This window comes from Cherax quadricarinatus, unplaced genomic scaffold, assembly GCF_038502225.1.
Source record: "Cherax quadricarinatus isolate ZL_2023a unplaced genomic scaffold, ASM3850222v1 Contig1344, whole genome shotgun sequence".
Classification (NCBI taxonomy): Eukaryota; Metazoa; Arthropoda; class Malacostraca; order Decapoda; family Parastacidae; genus Cherax; species Cherax quadricarinatus.
In genome coordinates this window covers 27,631-48,841 of record NW_027196370.1, presented here as the reverse complement: position 1 = coordinate 48,841, position 21,211 = coordinate 27,631, and the positions used below count along the sequence as shown (strand labels likewise).

Below are 21,211 nucleotides of genomic sequence, written 5' to 3'. Positions count from 1 at the left end.
GGCTTGGTTACAAGTACTGACTGATGTTGTAGTGGCCAGGCTTAGGCTTGGTTACAAGTACTGACTGATGTTGTAGTAGCCAGGCTTAGGCTTAGTTACAAGTACTGGCTGATGTTGTAGTGACCAGGCTTAGGCTTGGTTACAAGTACTGACTGATGTTGTAGTGGCCAGGCTTAGGCTTGGTTACAAGTACTTCTGGCAGTTTGGGAGACACACAAATGATGATCAGACTAAATGTAAATTATGTGATCAGGCATATGGTCACTGTCTTGGACACTATTTGCTTAGTTGTCCACTTATTGAGGAATACAGAGACAGACAGTATAATAACCTATGTGACATGTCAAGATATCTTGTTAATGAATATAAGATACCAGATATACTAAGCAAATTTCTTAAATTTGCTTGTAACAGATAAGTGAACTGTAGATATGTAGATATAAATCCATATGCATTCCTGTTAACCCTTTGGGGCCTAGTTCCTGGGCCTTTTGTGTATCCATATGCTCTCGCGCTACCGTCCACAGGATGGATATGGGGTGCACAATAAACTAGCCACTTCGGTGGTAAAATCTAAATCTATCTTCAACAGAACTGTGCCCCACATTTCCAAATCCGCGTTCTTGGTTTTGTCCTTGGAACATCGTGACTCCTTTCTTGCGGAAGAAGCCACGAGCTTCTGTGTGAGAGAGAAGACAAAGAACTCCAAATCTTCGATGACCTGTCGACAGCCATTCAAAAATCAATTGCTCTTATGTATTTATTAAGTCCTCGAGAGCGAAGTGACTTAGACAACCAATCACATGCCAAGATTACTGCCTAGTTGCATCGTGATTGGTAAAGCTCCTCGTTGAGCACCCAGAGAACCAACCACAAGAGCGGAATCTCATTGAGATGAGCTGTGATTGGTTAAGGTCATCACTGAAACAGTTGCCAGAGGGGAAACTATTAAAAAAGCCAACGTAGCGGGCCATTCCTTCAGTCTGCGCTACACCCTCGAGGTAGTAAGGTAGTGTAACAGTAGTTTAGCAAACTTTACTAAGTACTTAAAAATCCATAATATATATACGTGTATTATTGTATTTTATGGGTTTATTTAATGGATTTATTTTGATACAAAAGTACAGGTCAACTATTTTACATTGATTAATAATATTTGGTTTGACCAGCCCTAGCATGATAAAGTTGATATGTTAGCCAAGAAGAGTACCCAGAAGGAGAATGTAGAATATAACTTTGGTATATGTGTCTAGCATTAGGAATAATATTAGGAGAGAAGTAAATAATGAAAATGATTGTTTTAGGAATGCAGTTAGAAGCCTGAGTAGATTTATAACCCACTATGATAACATGAACGTAGATAAGTATGTTAATGGAGCAACTTGCAATGTGAACAGACTGTCTGATGTTGTAGTGGCCAGGCTTAGGCTTGGTTACAAGTACTGACTGATGTTGTAGTGGCCAGGCTTAGGCTTGGTTACAAGTACTGACTGATGTTGTAGTGGCCAGGCTTAGGTTTGGTTAGTTACAAGTACTGACTGATGTTGTAGTGGCCAGGCTTAGGCTTGGTTACAAGTATTGACTGATGTTGTAGTGGCCAGGCTTAGGCTTGGTTACAAGTACTGACTGATGTTGTAGTGGCCAGGCTTAGGTTTGGTTACAAGTACTGACTGATGTTGTAGTGGCCAGGCTTAGGTTTGGTTACAAGTACTGACTGATGTTGTAGTGGCCAGGCTTAGGCTTGGTTACAAGTACTGACTGATGTTGTAGTGGCCAGGCTTAGGTTTGGTTACAAGTACTGACTGATGTTGTAGTGGCCAGGCTTAGGTTTGGTTACAAGTACTGACTGATGTTGTAGTGGCCAGGCTTAGGCTTGGTTACAAGTACTGACTGATGTTGTAGTGGCCAGGCTTAGGCTTGGTTACAAGTACTGACTGATGTTGTAGTGGCCAGGCTTAGGTTTGGTTACAAGTACTGACTGATGTTGTAGTGGCCAGGCTTAGGTTTGGTTACAAGTACTGACTGATGTTGTAGTGGCCAGGCTTAGGCTTGGTTACAAGTACTGACTGATGTTGTAGTGGCCAGGCTTAGGTTTGGTTACAAGTACTGACTGATGTTGTAGTGGCCAGGCTTAGGTTTGGTTACAAGTACTGACTGATGTTGTAGTGGCCAGGCTTAGGCTTGGTTACAAGTACTGACTGATGTTGTAGTGGCCAGGCTTAGGCTTGGTTACAAATACTGACTGATGTTGTAGTGGCCAGGCTTAGGCTTGGTTACAAGTACTGACTGATGTTGTAGTGGCCAGGCTTAGGCTTGGTTACAAGTACTGACTGATGTTGTAGTGGCCAGGCTTAGGCTTGGTTACAAGTACTGACTGATGTTGTAGTGGCCAGGCTTAGGCTTGGTTACAAGTACTGACTGATGTTGTAGTGGCCAGGCTTAGGCTTGGTTACAAGTACTGACTGATGTTATAGTGGCCAGGCTTAGGCCACTACAGGCTGTGTGTCTCCCAAACATCTGGCACTTTGGGAGACACACAAATGATGATCAAACTAAATGTAAATTATGTGATCAGGCATATGGTCACTGTCTTGAACACTGTGCTTAATTGTCCACTTATTGAGGAATACAGAGACAGACAGTATAATAACCTATGTGACATGTCAAGATATCTTGTTAATGAATATAAGATACCAGATATACTAAGCAAATTTCTTAAATTTGTTTGTTAACAGATAAGTGAACTATAGATATGTAGATATAAATTCCTATGTACACTTGTTAACCCTTTGGAGCCTAATTCCTTGGCCTTTTGTGTATCCATATGCTCTTGCGCTACCGTCCACAGGATGGATATGACACAATAAACTAGCCACTTCGGTGGCAAAATTTAAATCTAGCATCCATGAGTTCTTTAACAAGTATGGCCATCATGACAGCCATCAAAGTGTTCCATAATTCCATGATTCTGGAAGGATGAAACCAAACCTTAATAAGTCGTTCCATGTGTTGCACTTTGGTAGTAATGGCAACTTCGTATATTTCATCCATCAATATAGACCATAAACTCTCAATAGGGTTCATGTCGGAGGTATTTCCAGCTCGTGGGAACAGCTCAACGCTTATTTTGTGCACATCTCGGCATTACTGATTTTTGCGGTGTTACATGAGGCTGAGTGTTGTTGGAATACCCAACGTCCATTACCATACCAATCCCTTATCTGAGGCAGTAATTTCACAGTACTAGTACGTGTATACACTTAACCTGGTTCATGGTACCATCAACATTGTGCAAACAACTTATTCCATGAACGGAAATGGCTCCCACACCATGATTTTCTGTGAAAATTTAACCGTTTTCTTCAGACATTCAGGCATAAATTCTTTACCTGACAGTTTTCTTACAGTCAACACACTGTCATCCAGCACTGCAATGGTTGATTAATCAGACAACACCTGCAATAATAGAAAAAAAAAATGGAAGTAGTGGAACAACCAGAGAAGCTGAATGGCGGTAATCTTAATTTTTTGAAATAGAATCGTCATTTTACTAAAAATTAATGTTGTAATAAAGTTGGTAGAATTAACGACAATATGTAAAGTAAAAGGACACAAGTGCAACTAATGTGACATTTTATTGTGGCAACGTTTCGCTCTCCAGTAGCTTTATCAAGCCATTGCGTAAAGGCTCGACAAAGCTCCTGGAGAGCGAAACGTTGCCACAATAAAATGTCACATTAGTTGCACTTGTGTCCTTTTACTTTAAAAATTAATGTTATTTTATGATTAAATGAAATAAAAAGCAAAATGTAATTCTTATCTGCGGCCGTTGTTCAGAAGTCCACTCAGTGTGATTCTCAGCCCAACATAAACGTTTCAATATCATGGGTACAGTTAGTGGCGGCTTCTTTCCAAGGCGACATACTTTCAGTCCACTCTCCAAAAGCCTCTCATTACCTGTCCTTCAGGCTAGGCTAACACCTGCTGTTGCTCGTCAGAAGAAATCTGCCAGTGGAAATATAAACGCAAATGCAGTATAATGTGATCCTTTATTGACTACGTTTCGCCCACACAGGGCTTTTTCAAGTCACAAACAGTTCTGTTTGTGACTTGAAAAAGCCCACTGTGTGGGCGAAACGTAGTCAATAAAGGATCACATTATACTGCATTTGCATTTATATTTCCATTGTGTCGGTATTTTATACCATTTATTCCCAAATCTGCCAGTAAGATCCTCTTCTGTTGTTAAGAGCCATTCGTATTATTTTTCTGTTTAATCTCGGTTTTGTCTATTTACTATCACATCTTCCCACCCTTCTGTAGCTTAATCTTGACTGTAATTAAATTTCTTTTAAATTTCAGTAGTAACGTCAAATTTCATTAATATTTCTTTCTGTTCCAGTGTGTTTCATCCAAAAAAGTTTGTGTCCCACTTTACGACGACTCAAATCACTGTTTTTGCCCATTTCTACTGACTCTTCTAACCATTAAACTGAAAAAAAATAGTAAACAAAAGGCACTTTTAGTAGCAAACATTGACACGTAAAACACACATTAATGGAATTATCAGTTAATAAGAATGGAAAAACCACCTATGCTTGCTAAATCAGGACAGCAACTGAGACATGTCTCTGGATGACCACCAGGTGGCCCCTATAATTAACATGACTTGTCTCTGGATGACCACCAGGTGGCCCCTATAATTCACATGACTTGTCTCTGGATGACCACCAGGTGGCCCCTATAATTCACATGACTTGTCTCTGGATGACCAGGTGGCCCCTATAATTCACATGACTTGTCTCTGGATGACCACCAGGTGGCCCCTGTAATTCACATGACTTGTCTCTGGATGACCACCGGGTGGCCCCTATAATTCACATGGCTTGTCTCTGGATGACCACCAGGTGGTCCCTATAATTCACATGACTTGTCTCTGGATGACCACCAGGTGGTCCCTATAATTCACATGACTTGTCTCTGGATGACCACCAGGTGGCCCCTATAATTCACATGACTTGTCTCTGGATGACCACCAGGTGGCCCCTATAATTCACATGACTTGTCTCTGGATGACCACCAGGTGGCCCCTATAATTCACATGACTTGTCTCTGGATGACCACCAGGTGGCCCCTATAATTCACATGACTTGTCTCTGGATGACCACCGGGTGGCCCCTATAATTCACATGACTTGTCTCTGGATGACCACCAGGTGGTCCCTATAATTCACATGACTTGTCTCTGGATGACCACCGGGTGGCCCCTATAATTCACATGACTTGTCTCTGGATGACCACCAGGTGGTCCCTATAATTCACATGACTTGTCTCTGGATGACCACCGGGTGGCCCCTATAATTCACATGACTTGTCTCTGGATGACCACCAGGTGGTCCCTATAATTCACATGACTTGTCTCTGGATGACCACCAGGTGGCCCCTATAATTCACATGACTTGTCTCTGGATGACCACCAGGTGGCCCCTATAATTCACATGACTTGTCTCTGGATGACCACCAGGTGGCCCCTATAATTCACCTGGAGTTTACCTGGAGAGTTCCGGGGGTCAACGCCCCCGCGGCCCGGTCTGTGACCAGGCCTCCTGGTGGATCAGAGCCTGACTTGTCTCTGGATGACCCCCAGGTGGTCCCTATAATTCATATGACTTGTCTCTGGATGACCACCAGGTGGTCCCTATAATTCACATGACTTGTCTCTGGATGACCACCAGGTGGTCCCTATAATTCACATGACTTGTCTCTGGATGACCACCAGGTGGTCTCTATAATTCATATGACTTGTCTCTGGATGACCACCAGGTGGTCCGTATAATTCACATGACTTGTCTCTGGATGACCACCAGGTGGTCTCTATAATTCATATGACTTGTCTCTGGATGACCACCAGGTGGTCCCTACAATTCACATGACTTGTCTCTGGATGACCACCAGGTGGTCCCTATAATTCACATGACTTGTCTCTGGATGACCACCAGGTGGTCTCTATAATTCATATGACTTGTCTCTGGATGACCACCAGGTGGTCCCTATAATTCACACTTGTCTCTGGATGACCACCAGGTGGCCCCTATAATTCACATGACTTGTCTCTGGATGACCACCAGGTGGTCCCTATAATTCACACGACTTGTCTCTGGATGACCACCAGGTGGTCTCTATAATTCATATGACTTGTCTCTGTATGACCACCAGGTGGTCCCTATAATTCACATGGCTTGTCTCTGGATGACCACCAGGTGGTCCCTATAATTCACATGACTTGTCTCTGGATGACCACCAGGTGGCCCCTATAATTCACCCGACTTGTCTCTGGATGACCACCAGGTGGTCCCTATAATTCACATAACTTGTCTCTGGATGACCACCAGGTGGTCCCTATAATTCACATGACTTGTCTCTGGATGACCACCAGGTGGCCCCTATAATTCACATGACTTGTCTCTGGATGACCACCAGGTGGTCCCTATAATTCACATAACTTGTCTCTGGATGACCACCAGGTGGTCCCTATAATTCACACGACTTGTCTCTGGATGACCACCAGGTGGTCCCTATAATTCACACTTGTCTCTGGATGACCACCAGGTGGTCCCTATAATTCAGTACTCAGCCATTGTTCCTTCAGAGTTGCCAGACAAAAACTCCCAATACCTGGAGTATACCTGGAGGTGGAACCGGCTTAATTGACCTCCAAGTAGAAAAATATCGAATTTTTAATAAATCCATAATAATAATACCAGAAAGAGAGAAATAAACAGGAATAAGAAGAGAGGAGGAGGAGGAGATAGAAAGAGAAGAGAAGAAAGAAGATAGAGAAGATGGAAGAGAAGACAAAAAGTAATAAGCAGAGAGGAAAGAAATACGCTGACAAAATACGTTGAAAAAGCTCCAACTCCAAGGAGCTGGAGCAGCTCTCCACTTCCTCGAATCAAACCTCATCGTCTCCCATTCCCCCCTGTAGGCTCTTACCCCCTACGGGTTTAACGCTACACTAGTACAGTCAGTTGAGGGGAATTATATTCCATCACACTAGGGAAGGGATAACGAGGTTCAATCCGAGGCAGAAGAGGGCAGCGCTAACTCCCTGGATCAAGAGCCCTCCACCCTCCCTGGATCAAGAGCCCTCCACCAGCATCAAGGGTCCTCCCCCCTACTATCTGGCTGGGGAGCTTCATTATGTATCAAGGATTTACAGTGACAACTGCAATCAATACCTGGGTCGTTACACCTCGTCTAATGGTACTCCTGTAATGTACTCGCCTAGTTGTGGCTGCAGGGGTCGTGTCACAGCTCCTGGACCCGCCACTTCACTGGCCGCTACTAGGTCACTCTGCTCCACGAGCTTTATCATACCTCTTCTTAAAGCTATACCTGGAGTATTCCTGGAGAGGGTTTTGGGGGTCAACGCCCCCGCGGATCGGTCTGTGACCAGGCCTATGTATGTATCCTGCCTCCACTACATCACTCTCCAGATTGTTCCACTTCTTGACTACTCTGTGGCTGAAGAAATGCTTCCTAACATCCCTGTGATTCATCTGAGTCTTCAACTTCCAACTGTGTCCCCTTGTTGCTGTGTCCCATTTCTGGAACATCCTGTCTCTGTCCACCTTGTCTATTCCTCTCAGTATTTTATATGTCGTTATCATGTCCCCCCTATCCTCCTGTCCTCCAGTGTCGCCAGGTTGATTTTCCTTAACCTCTCCTCGTAGGACATTCCCCTTAGCTCTGGGATTAGTCTTGTTGCAAACCTTTGCACTTTCTATAATTTCTTGACGTACTTGACCAGGTGTGGGTTCCATACTGGTGCTGCATACTCCAATATGGGCCTGACGTACACGATTCCTTGCTAAGGTGTCGAAATGCTATTCTTAGGTTTGCCAGGCACCAATATGCTGCAGTATTATTTGCTTGTTGTGCACCTCAGGAGATGTGCTCGGTATTATACTCATCTCAAGATCTTTTCCCTTGAGTGAGATTTGCAGGCTTTGACCCTCGAGCCTGAACTCTGCGGTCTTCTTTTACTTACCGTAATCTCCATGACTTGCACTTGGTGAGGTTAAACTCCAGGAGCCAGGTGTTGGACCAGGCTTGCAGCCTGTCAAGATCCCTTTGTAGTTCTGCCTGATCCTCATCCACTTAAATTCTCCGCATTAGCTTCACGTCGTCTGCAAACAGGGACACCTCTGAATGTATCTCTTCCGTTATGTCATTCACATATACCAGAAACAGCACCGGACCTGGGAGTGATAATGTCAGGGAATTTCGGCTTCAAAGACCACAACAATGTATCTACCGCATACGCTAGGAAAATGATAGGATGGATAATGAGAACCTTAATTAAAAACTAGGGACGCCAAGTCCATGATGATTCTCTTCAAATCGCTTGTGCTTTCTAGGCTGGAATACTGCTGTACACTAACGGCCTCCTTCAAGATTGGCGACATTACAGACCTGGAGAGTGTACAAAGATCTTTCACGGCACACATAAGTACGATAAGGCAACTAAATTACTGGTAACGGTTGAAGGTCCTTGATCTGTATTCCATGGAACGCAGGCGAGAGAGATACATGATAATGTACACTTGGAAGGTCCTGGAGGGATTGGTACCAAACTTGCACACGAAAATCACTCCCTATGTTTACAATAATGTTTAGGAATGCTTAGTTAATCTTAAGTTAATTTTAAGCCTGCCCATAATGCTCTGCATACACGAGGCTTTGGCATGTTACACTCAACTGTATTCTTTTGTACCTTTCTGTATCATGTTCAAATTAATAAATAAATAAATAAATAAATAAATAAAGACTCGGCAGGAGATGCAACATTCCCCCGATGAAAAGCAGCGGCGCCACGAGTACACTGAGAGACAACACAGTAAGTGTCAGGGGCCCAAGACTGTTCAACTGCCTCTCAGCATACAGGGGGATTACCAATAGACCCCTGACTGTTTTCAAGAAGGCACTGGACAAGAACCTAAAGTCAGTACCTGACCAACTGGGCTGTGGTTCGTACGTCAGTTTGCGTGCGGCCAACAGTAACAACCTGGTTGATCAGACCTTGATCCACCACGAGGCCTGGTCTCAGACCGGGGCGCGGGGGCGTTGACCCCCGAAACCCTCTCCAGGTAAACTCCAGGCCCTAAGACTAACCCTTGTGGAACCTCGCTAGTCGCAGGCGTTCACACTGACGCCTCGTCACGTACCATGACTCGTTGTTGCCTCCCTGTCAGGTATTCTCTGATCCATTGCAGTGCCTTTCCTGTTATTCCTGCCCGATCCTCCAGCTTTTGCATTAATTTATTATGCTGAACTGTGTTGAAAGTCTTCTTACAGTCCTAGAAAATACTGTCTACCCACCCTTCTCTCTCTTGCCTTACTTCTGTCACCTTGTCGCGAAACTCCAGTAGGTTTGTGGCACAGGATTTCCTCTCTCTGAAACCGTGCTGGTCATCGTGTATACATGGAATCTTGTACCTTTCTAGGTGCTCCACCACTCTCTTCTGATAATCTTCTACATGACTTTGCATACTATATATGCCAGTGACACTGGTCTGTAATTTAATGCTGCCTGCTTGTCTCCCTTCTTAAAGATAGGGACTACATTTGATGTCTTCCATACCTCAGGTAGTCGCCCTGTTTCAATACATGTGTTGAACATTGTTAGTGACACACACATAGCGCCTCTGCTCCCTCTCTCAGGACACATGGAGATGTATTATTTATTTATTAAAGATTAGCCGGTATTCTCCCGGCCCGGGCCTTTTCCAAGTGGTGGCCCGGCCTTGGCTCCCTCTTTAGGGAGTGTCTGAGGCCTAATTCTCCCATGGGAGGAGGCACAAGTACCTCCTCATCTTTGGGACCAACTGTCCCCAGGCCTAGCCACAAGCTAGGCCTCTCTGGTCTGCCATCCCCGCCCCAAGGGGGTTAATGGGAATGACAGTCTTGTGAGCTGCAAGCTCCGGCTCGGGCACCTACCCTACCCTAGAAGGGCTGGGCATGGTGTCGATGATGACCCATGGAGAGATGTCAGGTCTCACCGCCTTTGAGGTACCTAGTTTGCTCAGCAGCCTCTTCACCTCCTCGGTTGTGTGTATTGTGTTAGGTAAGACACATATGCAACAGTTAGGTATCTTTATTTCGAAACGTTTCGCCTACACAGTAGGCTTCTTCAGTCGAGTACAGAAAAGTTGATAGAAGCAGAAGATACTTGAAGACGATGTAATCAGGGTGATGGACTGATTACATCGTCTTCAAGTATCTTCTGCTTCTATCAACTTTTCTGTACTCGACTGAAGAAGCCTACTGTGTAAGCGAAACGTTTCGAAATAAAGATACCTAACTGTTGCATATGTGTCTTACCTAACAACCTGTCGGTATTTTATACCATTTTAATGTTCAATGTGTGTATTGTGTCCAACACTTGTTGGTGTGTGTGCATATATACACTGAGAAGTGCATTTCTCCAGTGCATATACATTGAGAGGTGCATTTCTTTGTATATACACTGGTAGTATAATTTAATCCCTGTTTCAGGTATTAAAGTATTCTTGACTGGTGGTGAACAGGTGACCTGCAGCCTCAATAACCCTCGTGTACTAGACAGACTTTAAACCCCATTAACCAGCCAGCCCCTGGTTATACCGGGCATTTGCTTTTATTATTAAATTTCACCCAAATAAATCTAATAAGTACTCACCTATATCTGGTTGCAGGGGTTGAATCATAGCTCCTGGGCCCCGCCTCTACTCTTTTGTCTTGGCTAGGAATTTCTTTACGTTAAAACTGTTTTATTCACTTTCTAACAAACCATACCACTGGTGGGGTTAGAACCCGCGATCAGAGACTCTCTGACCGCGGGTTCTAACCCCACTCGTGGAATGGTTTGTTTGCAATCGTGTTATTACGATTTCGTGAGTCTTATTCACTTTGACTGATGTTATAAATGTCAACAGTGCTGACTACTTGACGAGTGAGAAGTGTGTAGCACGAGGTTTCTCTCCTGGCGAAACGTTTGGTCTCTGCTGCAGGTTCCGTCAGTCGAATACAAAGACGAATGACAGTCCTGGAGACATTAGAATGAGATTTTGTTGGGATTTTTAACCCCGGAGGGTTAAGCACCCAGGATAAGCCAAGAAAGTCAGTGCGTCATCGAGGACTGTCTGTCTTATTTCCAATGTGGTCCTTCAATCTTGTTCCCCGGGATGCCACCCATACCAGTCCACTAACACCCATGTTCCTACTTACTGCTAGGTGAACAGGGATAACAGGTGTAAGGTGACTAACACCCAGGTACCTACTTACTGCTAGATGAAGGGGACAAGACCTCCAAGGTAACACACCCAATGTTTACACCCGTGCCGGGAATCGAATCACGGACACAGTTTGTGAGGCTAGTGCGTTGCTAACCAGACCACGGGCCTGACACGCAGTCAGTCCCTCTATCTTTCTCCTTCGCCTACTGGTTTCATTAGTTCTTTAATCAAAGCTGAGGGAATGATTACCTCAAACTGCCTCTCCATCTTGTCTACTGTCTCCAGGATTGCAGGTCATCTCGCATTCGACTGAAGAAAGCTACAGCGCAGACGAGACTCGTCAGCGTTTTGATCGAGTCACCACGACCGAAACGTAATGAGGCCTTGTGATTGTCTTGAACTGTATCTACCACTCTGCTGTCTACATACGTTAGACAGTCTAACACAGCCTGAGGCCACTCAAATATCTTCACACATTAGACGGTCTAACACAGCCTGAGGCCACTCAAATATCTTCACACATTAGACAGTCTAACACAGCCTGAGGCCACTCAAATATCTTCACACATTAGACGGTCTAACACAGCCTGAGGCCACTCAAATATCTACACATATTAGACGGTCTAACACAGCCTGAGGCCACTCAAATATCTTCACACATTAGACGGTCTAACACAGCCTGAGGCTACTCAAATATCTACACATATTAGACAGTCTAACAGCCTGAGGCCACTCAAATATCTACACATATTAGACAGTCTAATAGCCTGAGGCCACTCAAATATCTACACATATTAGACAGTCTAACAGCCTGAGGTCACTCAAATATCTACACACATTAGACAGTCTAACAGCCTGAGGCCACTCAAATATCTACACATATTAGACAGTCTAACAGCCTGAGGCCACTCAAATATCTACACATATTAGACAGTCTAACAGCCTGAGGCCACTCAAATATCTACACATATTAGACAGTCTAACAGCCTGAGGCCACTCAAATATCTACACATATTAGACAGTCTAACAGCCTGAGGCCACTCAAATATCTACACATATTAGACAGTCTAACAGCCTGAGGCCACTCAAATATCTACACATATTAGACAGTCTAACAGCCTGAGGCCACTCAAATATCTACACATATTAGACAGTCTAACAGCCTGAGGCCACTCAAATATCTACACACATTAGACAGTCTAACAGCCTGAGGCCACTCAAATATCTACACATATTAGACAGTCTAACAGCCTGAGGCCACTCAAATATCTACACACATTAGACAGTCTAACAGCCTGAGGCCACTCAAATATCTACACACATTAGACAGTCTAACAGCCTGAGGCCACTCAAATATCTACACACATTAGACAGTCTAACAGCCTGAGGCCACTCAAATATCTACACACATTAGACAGTCTAACAGCCTGAGGCCACTCAAATATCTACACACATTAGACAGTCTAACAGCCTGAGGCCACTCAAATATCTACACATATTAGACAGTCTAACAGCCTGAGGCCACTCAAATATCTACACATATTAGACAGTCTAACAGCCTGAGGCCACTCAAATATCTACACATATTAGACAGTCTAACAGCCTGAGGCCACTCAAATATCTACACATATTAGACAGTCTAACAGCCTGAGGCCACTCAAATATCTACACACATTAGACAGTCTAACAGCCTGAGGCCACTCAAATATCTACACACATTAGACAGTCTAACAGCCTGAGGCCACTCAAATATCTACACACATTAGACAGTCTAACAGCCTGAGGCCACTCAAATATCTACACATATTAGACAGTCTAATAGCCTGAGGCCACTCAAATATCTACACATATTAGACAGTCTAACAGCCTGAGGCCACTCAAATATCTACACACATTAGACAGTCTAACAGCCTGAGGCCACTCAAATATCTACACACATTAGACAGTCTAACAGCCTGAGGCCACTCAAATATCTACACACATTAGACAGTCTAACAGCCTGAGGCTGTCTAAGTTAACTGGTATAATATATGGTGTTTCTATCACATATTGCCAGCCAGTCTTATATACATATATAATTTCTTGACTGGATTGAGTTGCAGCTCCTGGGCCTCTTGAGGGTGTTGCTCTACAGCTCTTGGACCCTACCAAATCCTGATACATCTCCTCTGTCGTGCAGAAACACAACTTGTTACAACAGTGTTGATTCCTGTCGTACAGAAACACAACTTGTTACAACAGTGTTGATTCCTGTCGTACAGAAACACAACTTGTTACAACAGTGTTGATTCCTGTCGTGCAGAAACACAACTTGTTACAACAGTGTTGATTCCTGTCGTACAGAAACACAACTTGTTACAACAGTGTTGATTCCTGTCGTGCAGAAACACAACTTGTTACAACAGTGTTGATTCCTGTCGTGCAGAAACACAACTTGTTGCAAGTGTTGATTTCTGTCGTACAGAAACACAACTTGTTGCAAGTGTTGATTTCTGTCGTGCAGAAACACAACTTGTTGCAAGTGTTGATTTCTGTCGTGCAGAAACACAACTTGTTGCAAGTGTTGATTTCTGTCGTGCAGAAACACAACTTGTTGCAAGTGTTGATTCCTGTCGTACAGAAACACAACTTGTTACAACGGTGTTGATTCCTGTCGTACAGAAACACAACTTGTTACAACAGTGTTGATTCCTGTCGTACAGAAACACAACTTGTTACAACAGTGTTGATTCCTGTCGTACAGAAACACAACTTGTTACAACAGTGTTGATTCCTGTCGCACAGAAACACAACTTGTTACAACAGTGTTGATTCCTGTCGTACAGAAACACAACTTGTTACAACAGTGTTGATTCCTGTCGTACAGAAACACAACTTGTTACAAGAGTGTTGATTCCTGTCGTACAGAAACACAACTTGTTACAAGAGTGTTGATTCCTGTCGCACAGAAACACAACTTGTTGCAACAGTGTTGATTCCTGTCGTACAGAAACACAACTTGTTACAAGAGTGTTGATTCCTGTCGTACAGAAACACAACTTGTTACAACAGTGTTGATTCCTGTCGCACAGAAACACAACTTGTTACAACAGTGTTGATTCCTGTCGTACAGAAACACAACTTGTTACAACAGTGTTGATTCCACGAGCTGAATTTGACATAGTTAATTACTAGAGGTAAATTATTGTTGGAGGCAGTATAGAGGTAATAAGTTACCCAGGGAACGTTTCTCTCCCACTCAACGATAATTGTTCACTTACTGCGACACATTCTTGTTGCTTATGTACGATAATTGTTACTGTTTAACCTAGGTATACATTGTTGTAGTATACATGATGACGCAGTATACATGATGACAAAATATATGATACAGTATACATCTCACAGTCTACATGACATAGTATACATGACACAGTATACATGATGTCACAGTATACATGACAGCATGTATGATGACACAGTATACATGTCACAGTATACATGATGACACAGTATACATGACAGTCTACATGATGACACAGTACACATGACACAGTATACATAACACAGTATATATGACACAATATGCATGATGCCACATTATACATGACACAGTATACATGTCACAGTATACATTACACAGTATACTTGATGTCACAGTATATATGATGACTCAGTATACATGACACAGTATACATGATGACTCAGTATACATGGCACAGTATACATGATGACTCAGTATACATGACACAGTATACATGATGACTCAGTATACATGGCACAGTATACATGATGACTCAGTATACATGACACAGTATACATGATGACTCAGTATACATGATACAGTATACTTGATGTCACAGTATACATGATGACTCAGTATACATGACACAGTATACATGATGACTCAGTATACATGACACAGTATACATGATTCAGTATACATGACACAGTATACATGATGACTCAGTATACATGACACAGTATACTTGATGTCACAGTAGATATGGTAATATGGTAAACATGAGGAAATTAAATCTTCATCAGAGTACAAAACAAATTCTGGCCACAAAATAGAGCGAAACACCAACGTCAAAGACCTGGGAGTGATCATGTCGGAGGATCTCACCTTCAAGGACCATAACATTGTATCGATCGCATCTGCTAGAAAAATGACAGGATGGATAATGAGAACCTTCAAAACTAGGGAGGCCAAGCCCATGATGACACTCTTCAGGTCACTTGTTCTATCTAGGCTGGAATATTGCTGCACACTAACAGCACCTTTCAAGGCAGGTGAAATTGCTGACCTAGAAAATGTACAGAGAACCTTCAAGGAGCGCATAACGGAGATAAAACATCTCAATTACTGGGAGCGCTTGAGGTTCCTAAACCTGTATTCCCTGGAACGCAGGAGGGAGAGATACATGATTATATACACCTGGAAAATCCTAGAGGGACTAGTACCGAACTTGCACACGAAAATCACTCACTACGAAAGCAAAAGACTTGGCAGACGATGCAACATCCCCCCAATGAAAAGCAGGGGTGTCACTAGCACGTTAAGAGACCATACAATAAGTGTCAGGGGCCCGAGACTGTTCAACTGCCTCCCAGCATACATAAGGGGGATTACCAACAGACCCCTGGCAGTCTTCAAGCTGGCACTGGACAAGCACCTAAAGTCAGTTCCTGATCAGCCGGGCTGTGGCTCGTACGTTGGTTTGTGTGCAGCCAGCAGCAACAGCCTGGTTGATCAGGCTCTGATCCACCAGGAGGCCTGGTCACAGACCGGGCCGCGGGGGCGTTGACCCCCGGAACTCTCTGCAGGTAAACTCCAGGTAATACATGATGACTCAGTATACATGACACAGTATACATGATGACTCAGTATACATGACACAGTATACATGATGACTCAGTATACATAACATAGTATACATGACATATTGTACATGACACAGTATAAATGACTCGGTATACATGACAAAGTATACATGACACTATGCATGTTGACACAGTATATATATATACTGTTTCCTGACCAATTGTTTCAGACCGAGCCGCGGGGGCGCTGACCCCCCGCAACGCTCTCCAGGTATAACCCAGCGCTAAACCCGTAAGGGTCACTAAGCGCACCAGTCGTAGGTACACACTCTCTCTCTCTCTCTCTCTCTCTCTCTCTCTCTCTCTCTCTCTCTCTCTCTTTTTCTCTCTCTCTCTCTCACTCTCACTCTCACTCTCAATCTCTTACTCTCTCATTCTCAGATGGTACGTGGTCTCCTGCGTCACCCAACAGTCTGGTTGATCATGGTGTGGCTTCCCTGCCGCCTCCACTGCCTTGGTAAGCATTTTATATGCCTATGATATTCATAGGTAATATTACTCTGTCACATTGATAGTTATAGTCGTCAATACTTACATATACAACACAGTGACTGCAATTGATGTGTTGCAGGAGGTGTGGTAGGGGCGTTGACTAGACCTGAGGAGCCTAGTACGAGGTTACTACTCATGGGTGTGAATACACCTGGTCCTACTCACCTGGATGAGGCTACACCTGGTCCTACTCACCTGGATGAGGCTACACCTGGTCCTACTCACCTGGATGAGGCTACTCCTGGTCCTACTCGCCTGGATGAGGCTACACCTGGTCCTACTCACCTGGATGAGGCTACTCCTGGTCCTACTCACCTGGATGAGGCTACTCCTGGTCCTACTCACCTGGATGAGGCTACTCCTGGCCCTACTCACCTGGATGAGGCTACTCCTGGTCCTACTCACCTGGATGAGGCTACTCCTGGTCCTACTCACCTGGATGAGGCTACTCCTGGTCCTACTTACCTGGATGAGGCTACTCCTGGTCCTACTTACCTGGATGAGGCTACTCCTGGTCCTACTCACCTGGATGAGGCTATTCCTGGCCCTACTCACCTGGATGAGGCTACTCCTGGCCCTACTCACCTGGATGAGGCTACACCTGGTCCTACTCACCTGGATGAGGCTACTCCTGGTCCTACTCACCTGGATGAGGCTACTCCTGGTCCTACTTACCTGGATGAGGCTACTCCTGGTCCTACTCACCTGGATGAGGCTACTCCTGGTCCTACTCACCTGGATGAGGCTACTCCTGGTCCTACTCACCTGGATGAGGCTACTCCTGGTCCTACTCACCTGGATGAGGCTACTCCTGGTCCTACTCACCTGGATGAGGCTACTCCTGGTCCTACTCACCTGGATGAGGCTACTCCTGGTCCTACTCACCTGGCTCTTCTCTCACTCTATCAAGAGAGGTCATCAGTCATCGGCATTAATTTAAAGTAAGTTATTTAGATCTTACATTCCCGTGCTTGCCAGAGTGCCAGAGTGCCAGAGTGCCAGAGTATAAGGGTACCAGAGTACTTACCATTGGTTAATGTGACCGTTTACATTTTTTACACGTACCTAATTTACAGACTTTTTGCTATTATCCCACCTCAGATACCTACTTAGGGTGGCCCGTGGTCTGGTAGACAACGCTCTGGCCTCAGTGTCCGTGGTTCGATCCTCCTCGGCAAGGGTGGAAACATTGATCATGTTTTCTTACACCTGCTGTCCCTGTTCACCTAGCAGTAAGTAGGTACCTGGGTGTTAGGTGACTGGTGTGGGTGGCATCCTGGGGGAGAAGATTGAGGACTACAATGGAAATAAGACACAGTCATTGATGACGCACTGACTTTCTTGGCTTATCCTGGGTGGCTGACCCTCCGGGGTTAAAAGTCCCAACAAAACCTTATCTACCTTGCTGCTAGGTGAACAGGGACAGCAGGTGTAAGCAAACATGCCCAACGTTCCACCCGTGCCGGGGATCGAACCACGGACCCTCATTGTGTGAGCCGAAGACCTACCTGGAGTTTACCTGGAGAGGGGTTTCGGGGGTCAACCCCCCGCGGCTCGGTCTGAGACCAGGCCTCATGGTGGATCAGGGTCTAATCAACCAGGCTGTTACTGTTGGCCGCACGCAAGCTGACGTACGAACACACGCATATACAACAGGCCTAGTGTCTAATCGACATGTGCCTAAGACAAAATGGTAACTAACCACAGCCCGGTTGGTCAGGTACTGACTTTAGGTGCCTGTCCAGTGCCTTCTTGAAGACAGTCAGGGGTCTATTGGTAATCCCCCTTATGTATGCTGGGAGGCAATTGAACAGTCCTGGGCCCCTGACACTTACTGTGTTGTCTCTCAGTGTACTCGTGGCGCCCCTGCTTTTCATCGGGGGAATGTTGCATCTCCTGCCGAGTCTTTTGCTTTCATAGGGAGTGATTTTCGTGTGCAGGTTTGGTACCAATCCCTCCAGAACCTTCCAAGTGTATATTATCATGTATCTCTCTCGCCTGCGTTCGAGGGAATACAGATCAAGGACCTTCAACCATTCCCAGTAATTTAGTTGCCTTATCGTACTTATGTGTGCCGTGAAAGCTCTTTGCACACTCTCCAGTCGCCAGTCTTGAAGGGGGCAGTTAGTGTACAGCAGTATTCCAGCCTAGAGAGCACAAGCGATTTGAAGAGAATCATCATGGACTTGGCGTCCCTAGTTCTGAAGGTTCTCAGTGTCCATCCTATTATTTTCCTAGCAGATGAGGTAGATACATTGTTGTAGTCTTTGAAGGCGAAATCCTCTGACATTATCACTCCCAGGTCCTTCACATTACTTTTTCGCTCTATTGTATGGTTAGATTTTGCCGTATACCCTGACACATTTTTAATTTCCTCAAGTTTTCCATATCTGAGTAGTTGAAATTTCTCCTCGTTGAACTTCATATTGTTTTGAGTGGCCCATTCGAAGATTTGGTTGATGTCCCCTTGAAGTCTCGCAGTGTCCTCGATGGAGGTCACTGCCATGGTGATCCGGGTGTCATCCGCAAAGGAAGACACGGAGCTATGGCTTACATCTGTCTGTGTCAGAAATGAGGATGAGAAATAGAATGGGAGCGAGTACTGTGCCTTGTGGAACAGAACTTTTTACTGTGGCTACCTGGGACTTTACTCTGTTTACTATTACTCTTTGTGTTTTATTTATCAGGAAGTTATAGATCCATCTACCAACTTTTCCTGTTATTCCTTTATCACGCATTTTGTGTGCTATTACACCATGGTCACACTTGTCGAAAGCTTTTACAAAGTCTGTGTTTACTACATCTGTATTTTGTTTATCCTCTACAGCATCCGGGACCTTGTCATAGTGGTCCAGTAGCTGAGACAGACAGGAGCGACCTGCTCTAAACCCGTGTTGCCCTGGGTTGTGTAACTGATGGGTATCTAGGTGGTTGGCTATCTTGCTTCTTAGAACTCTCTCAAAGATTTTTATATATGGGATGTTAGTGCTATCTGTCTGTAGTTCTTTGCAGTCGCTTTACTGCCACCTTTGTGGAGTGGGGCTGTCTGTTGTTTTTAGTGTGTGTGGGATGACCCCTGTGTCCATGCTTCCTCTCCATCAAATGCTGAAGGCACGTGATAGACTTCTTGCAGTTCTTGATGAACACGGAGTTCCATGAGTCTGGGTCTGGGGCAGAGTGCATGGGCATGTCATTAATTGCCTCTTCAAAATATTGTGGGGTTAGAATGATATCTGAGAGTTTTGAGAGGACGCTACCAACCGAGCCATGGGACACCAATATGACAACGTTGCTCTAATTGGTCAGTGCGTCACTAATTATGCCTTAATAACTGTTTAGTAGATAGGCTTAAAACGCAATAAACCAGCAAGCCTTCACGACTGCTTAGTAGATAGACTTTAAACTCAATCAAGCAACCAGTCTTAATTACCCTCTTGTACTATACAGGTTTTAAACCAAATAAACAAATCTCAATGATCCTCGTATACTAGATAGGTTATAAACCCACTAAACCAACCAGTCTAAAGAACTGTGTAATGACTAGGCTTCAAACCTCTCTCCCACGCAGGTGTTGTGGAAATGGCTTGCAAGAGGCCGGGCTACTGGACCTCCTGTCATCTTACCTCCCAGAGGCCAACATATACCTCCTTCACGACCTCTCGCAGTTTGGTAAGGACAAGCAATTAAATACAGGGTATATGTACTAAGAGGTATATATCTCCTTGTATAATACCTGGAATATACCTAGAAAGGGTTTCGGGGGTCAACGCCCCCGCGGCCCGGTCTGTGGCCAGGCTTCATGGTGGATCAGAACCTGATCAACCAGGCTATTACTGTGGGCCGCAGTAATACACAGATAACACGCAATTAGAAGAAACTTCTGACGACGTTCCGGTACGACTAGCCATGTGACCAGTCCAAGTCGTACGACTAGAACCATTGACCAGCCATGTGACCAGTCCAAGTCGTACAGAAGTCATGAACTTCTTTCTCCCATGAGCAGTTTTTTTGTGTATTGTACCAGTCACGGTATTGTGCCTTTTTTGTCCTGGTATATACACTCAGAATTTTGATGTCTTCCTCGGGAATTAAAAATTACCTCGGTGCAGTTGTTTTAAATCTTCGTACTAATGTACATTGCCCCGTTGGCGGGGAAAAGCAGCTAGACGACGCAGTTCTTGCCATAATGCTGCCCTAAATGGTCTTCATAGTTAAGGTTAATATATATTATACACTCCCATACCCATCGGAAGTCAAAAATATTAGTCAAAATATTAGAAAGTCAAAATATTAGAGAGGCACATAATGGATCCAGGGACGCAAGGGGCTAATTTTGAAGTATTTTTTGAACTCCACAAGATTCACAATTGTTGCAATATCAGGTGTTTATATGAACATATATAAACATTGGTTCAGATGTTTATACATAGACCGAGAGGACTATGTCTCTCAATATAGTTTATACACAGTTTAATTTTTAATCTGGGGATTAAAATATTCTTAGACTGGTGGTGAACAGGATTATTGAACCTCTGTAGTTGATAGGCTTTAAATCCTATTAACCATGAACCAGATGTT

At 44.3% G+C, this 21,211-nt stretch overlaps 1 protein-coding gene across 1 annotated transcript; it reads left to right on the top strand.

The window, feature by feature from the left end:
* The first annotated feature begins 987 nt into the window (after positions 1-987).
* LOC138851641 (cell surface glycoprotein 1) lies at positions 988-20,711 on the top strand. The gene is made up of 4 exons (XM_070080957.1): positions 988-1,009; positions 16,523-16,598; positions 16,713-17,574; positions 20,202-20,711. Exons 2-4 carry the CDS (start codon positions 16,523-16,525, stop codon positions 20,338-20,340), a joined length of 1,077 nt encoding a protein of 358 aa, XP_069937058.1. The 5' UTR covers positions 988-1,009; the 3' UTR covers positions 20,341-20,711.
* Positions 20,712-21,211: the final 500 nt, after the last annotated feature.

Bases quoted from the DNA above. Each gene is read 5' to 3' on its own strand.
- LOC138851641 (XM_070080957.1), top strand. From the start codon at position 16,523: ATGGTACGTGGTCTCCTGCGTCACCCAACAGTCTGGTTGATCATGGTG. The intron at 16,599-16,712 runs GTAAGCATTTTA...GATGTGTTGCAG, and splicing joins CTGCCGCCTCCACTGCCTTG to GAGGTGTGGTAGGGGCGTTG. The intron at 17,575-20,201 runs GTAAGTTATTTA...TCTCCCACGCAG, and splicing joins GTCATCGGCATTAATTTAAA to GTGTTGTGGAAATGGCTTGC.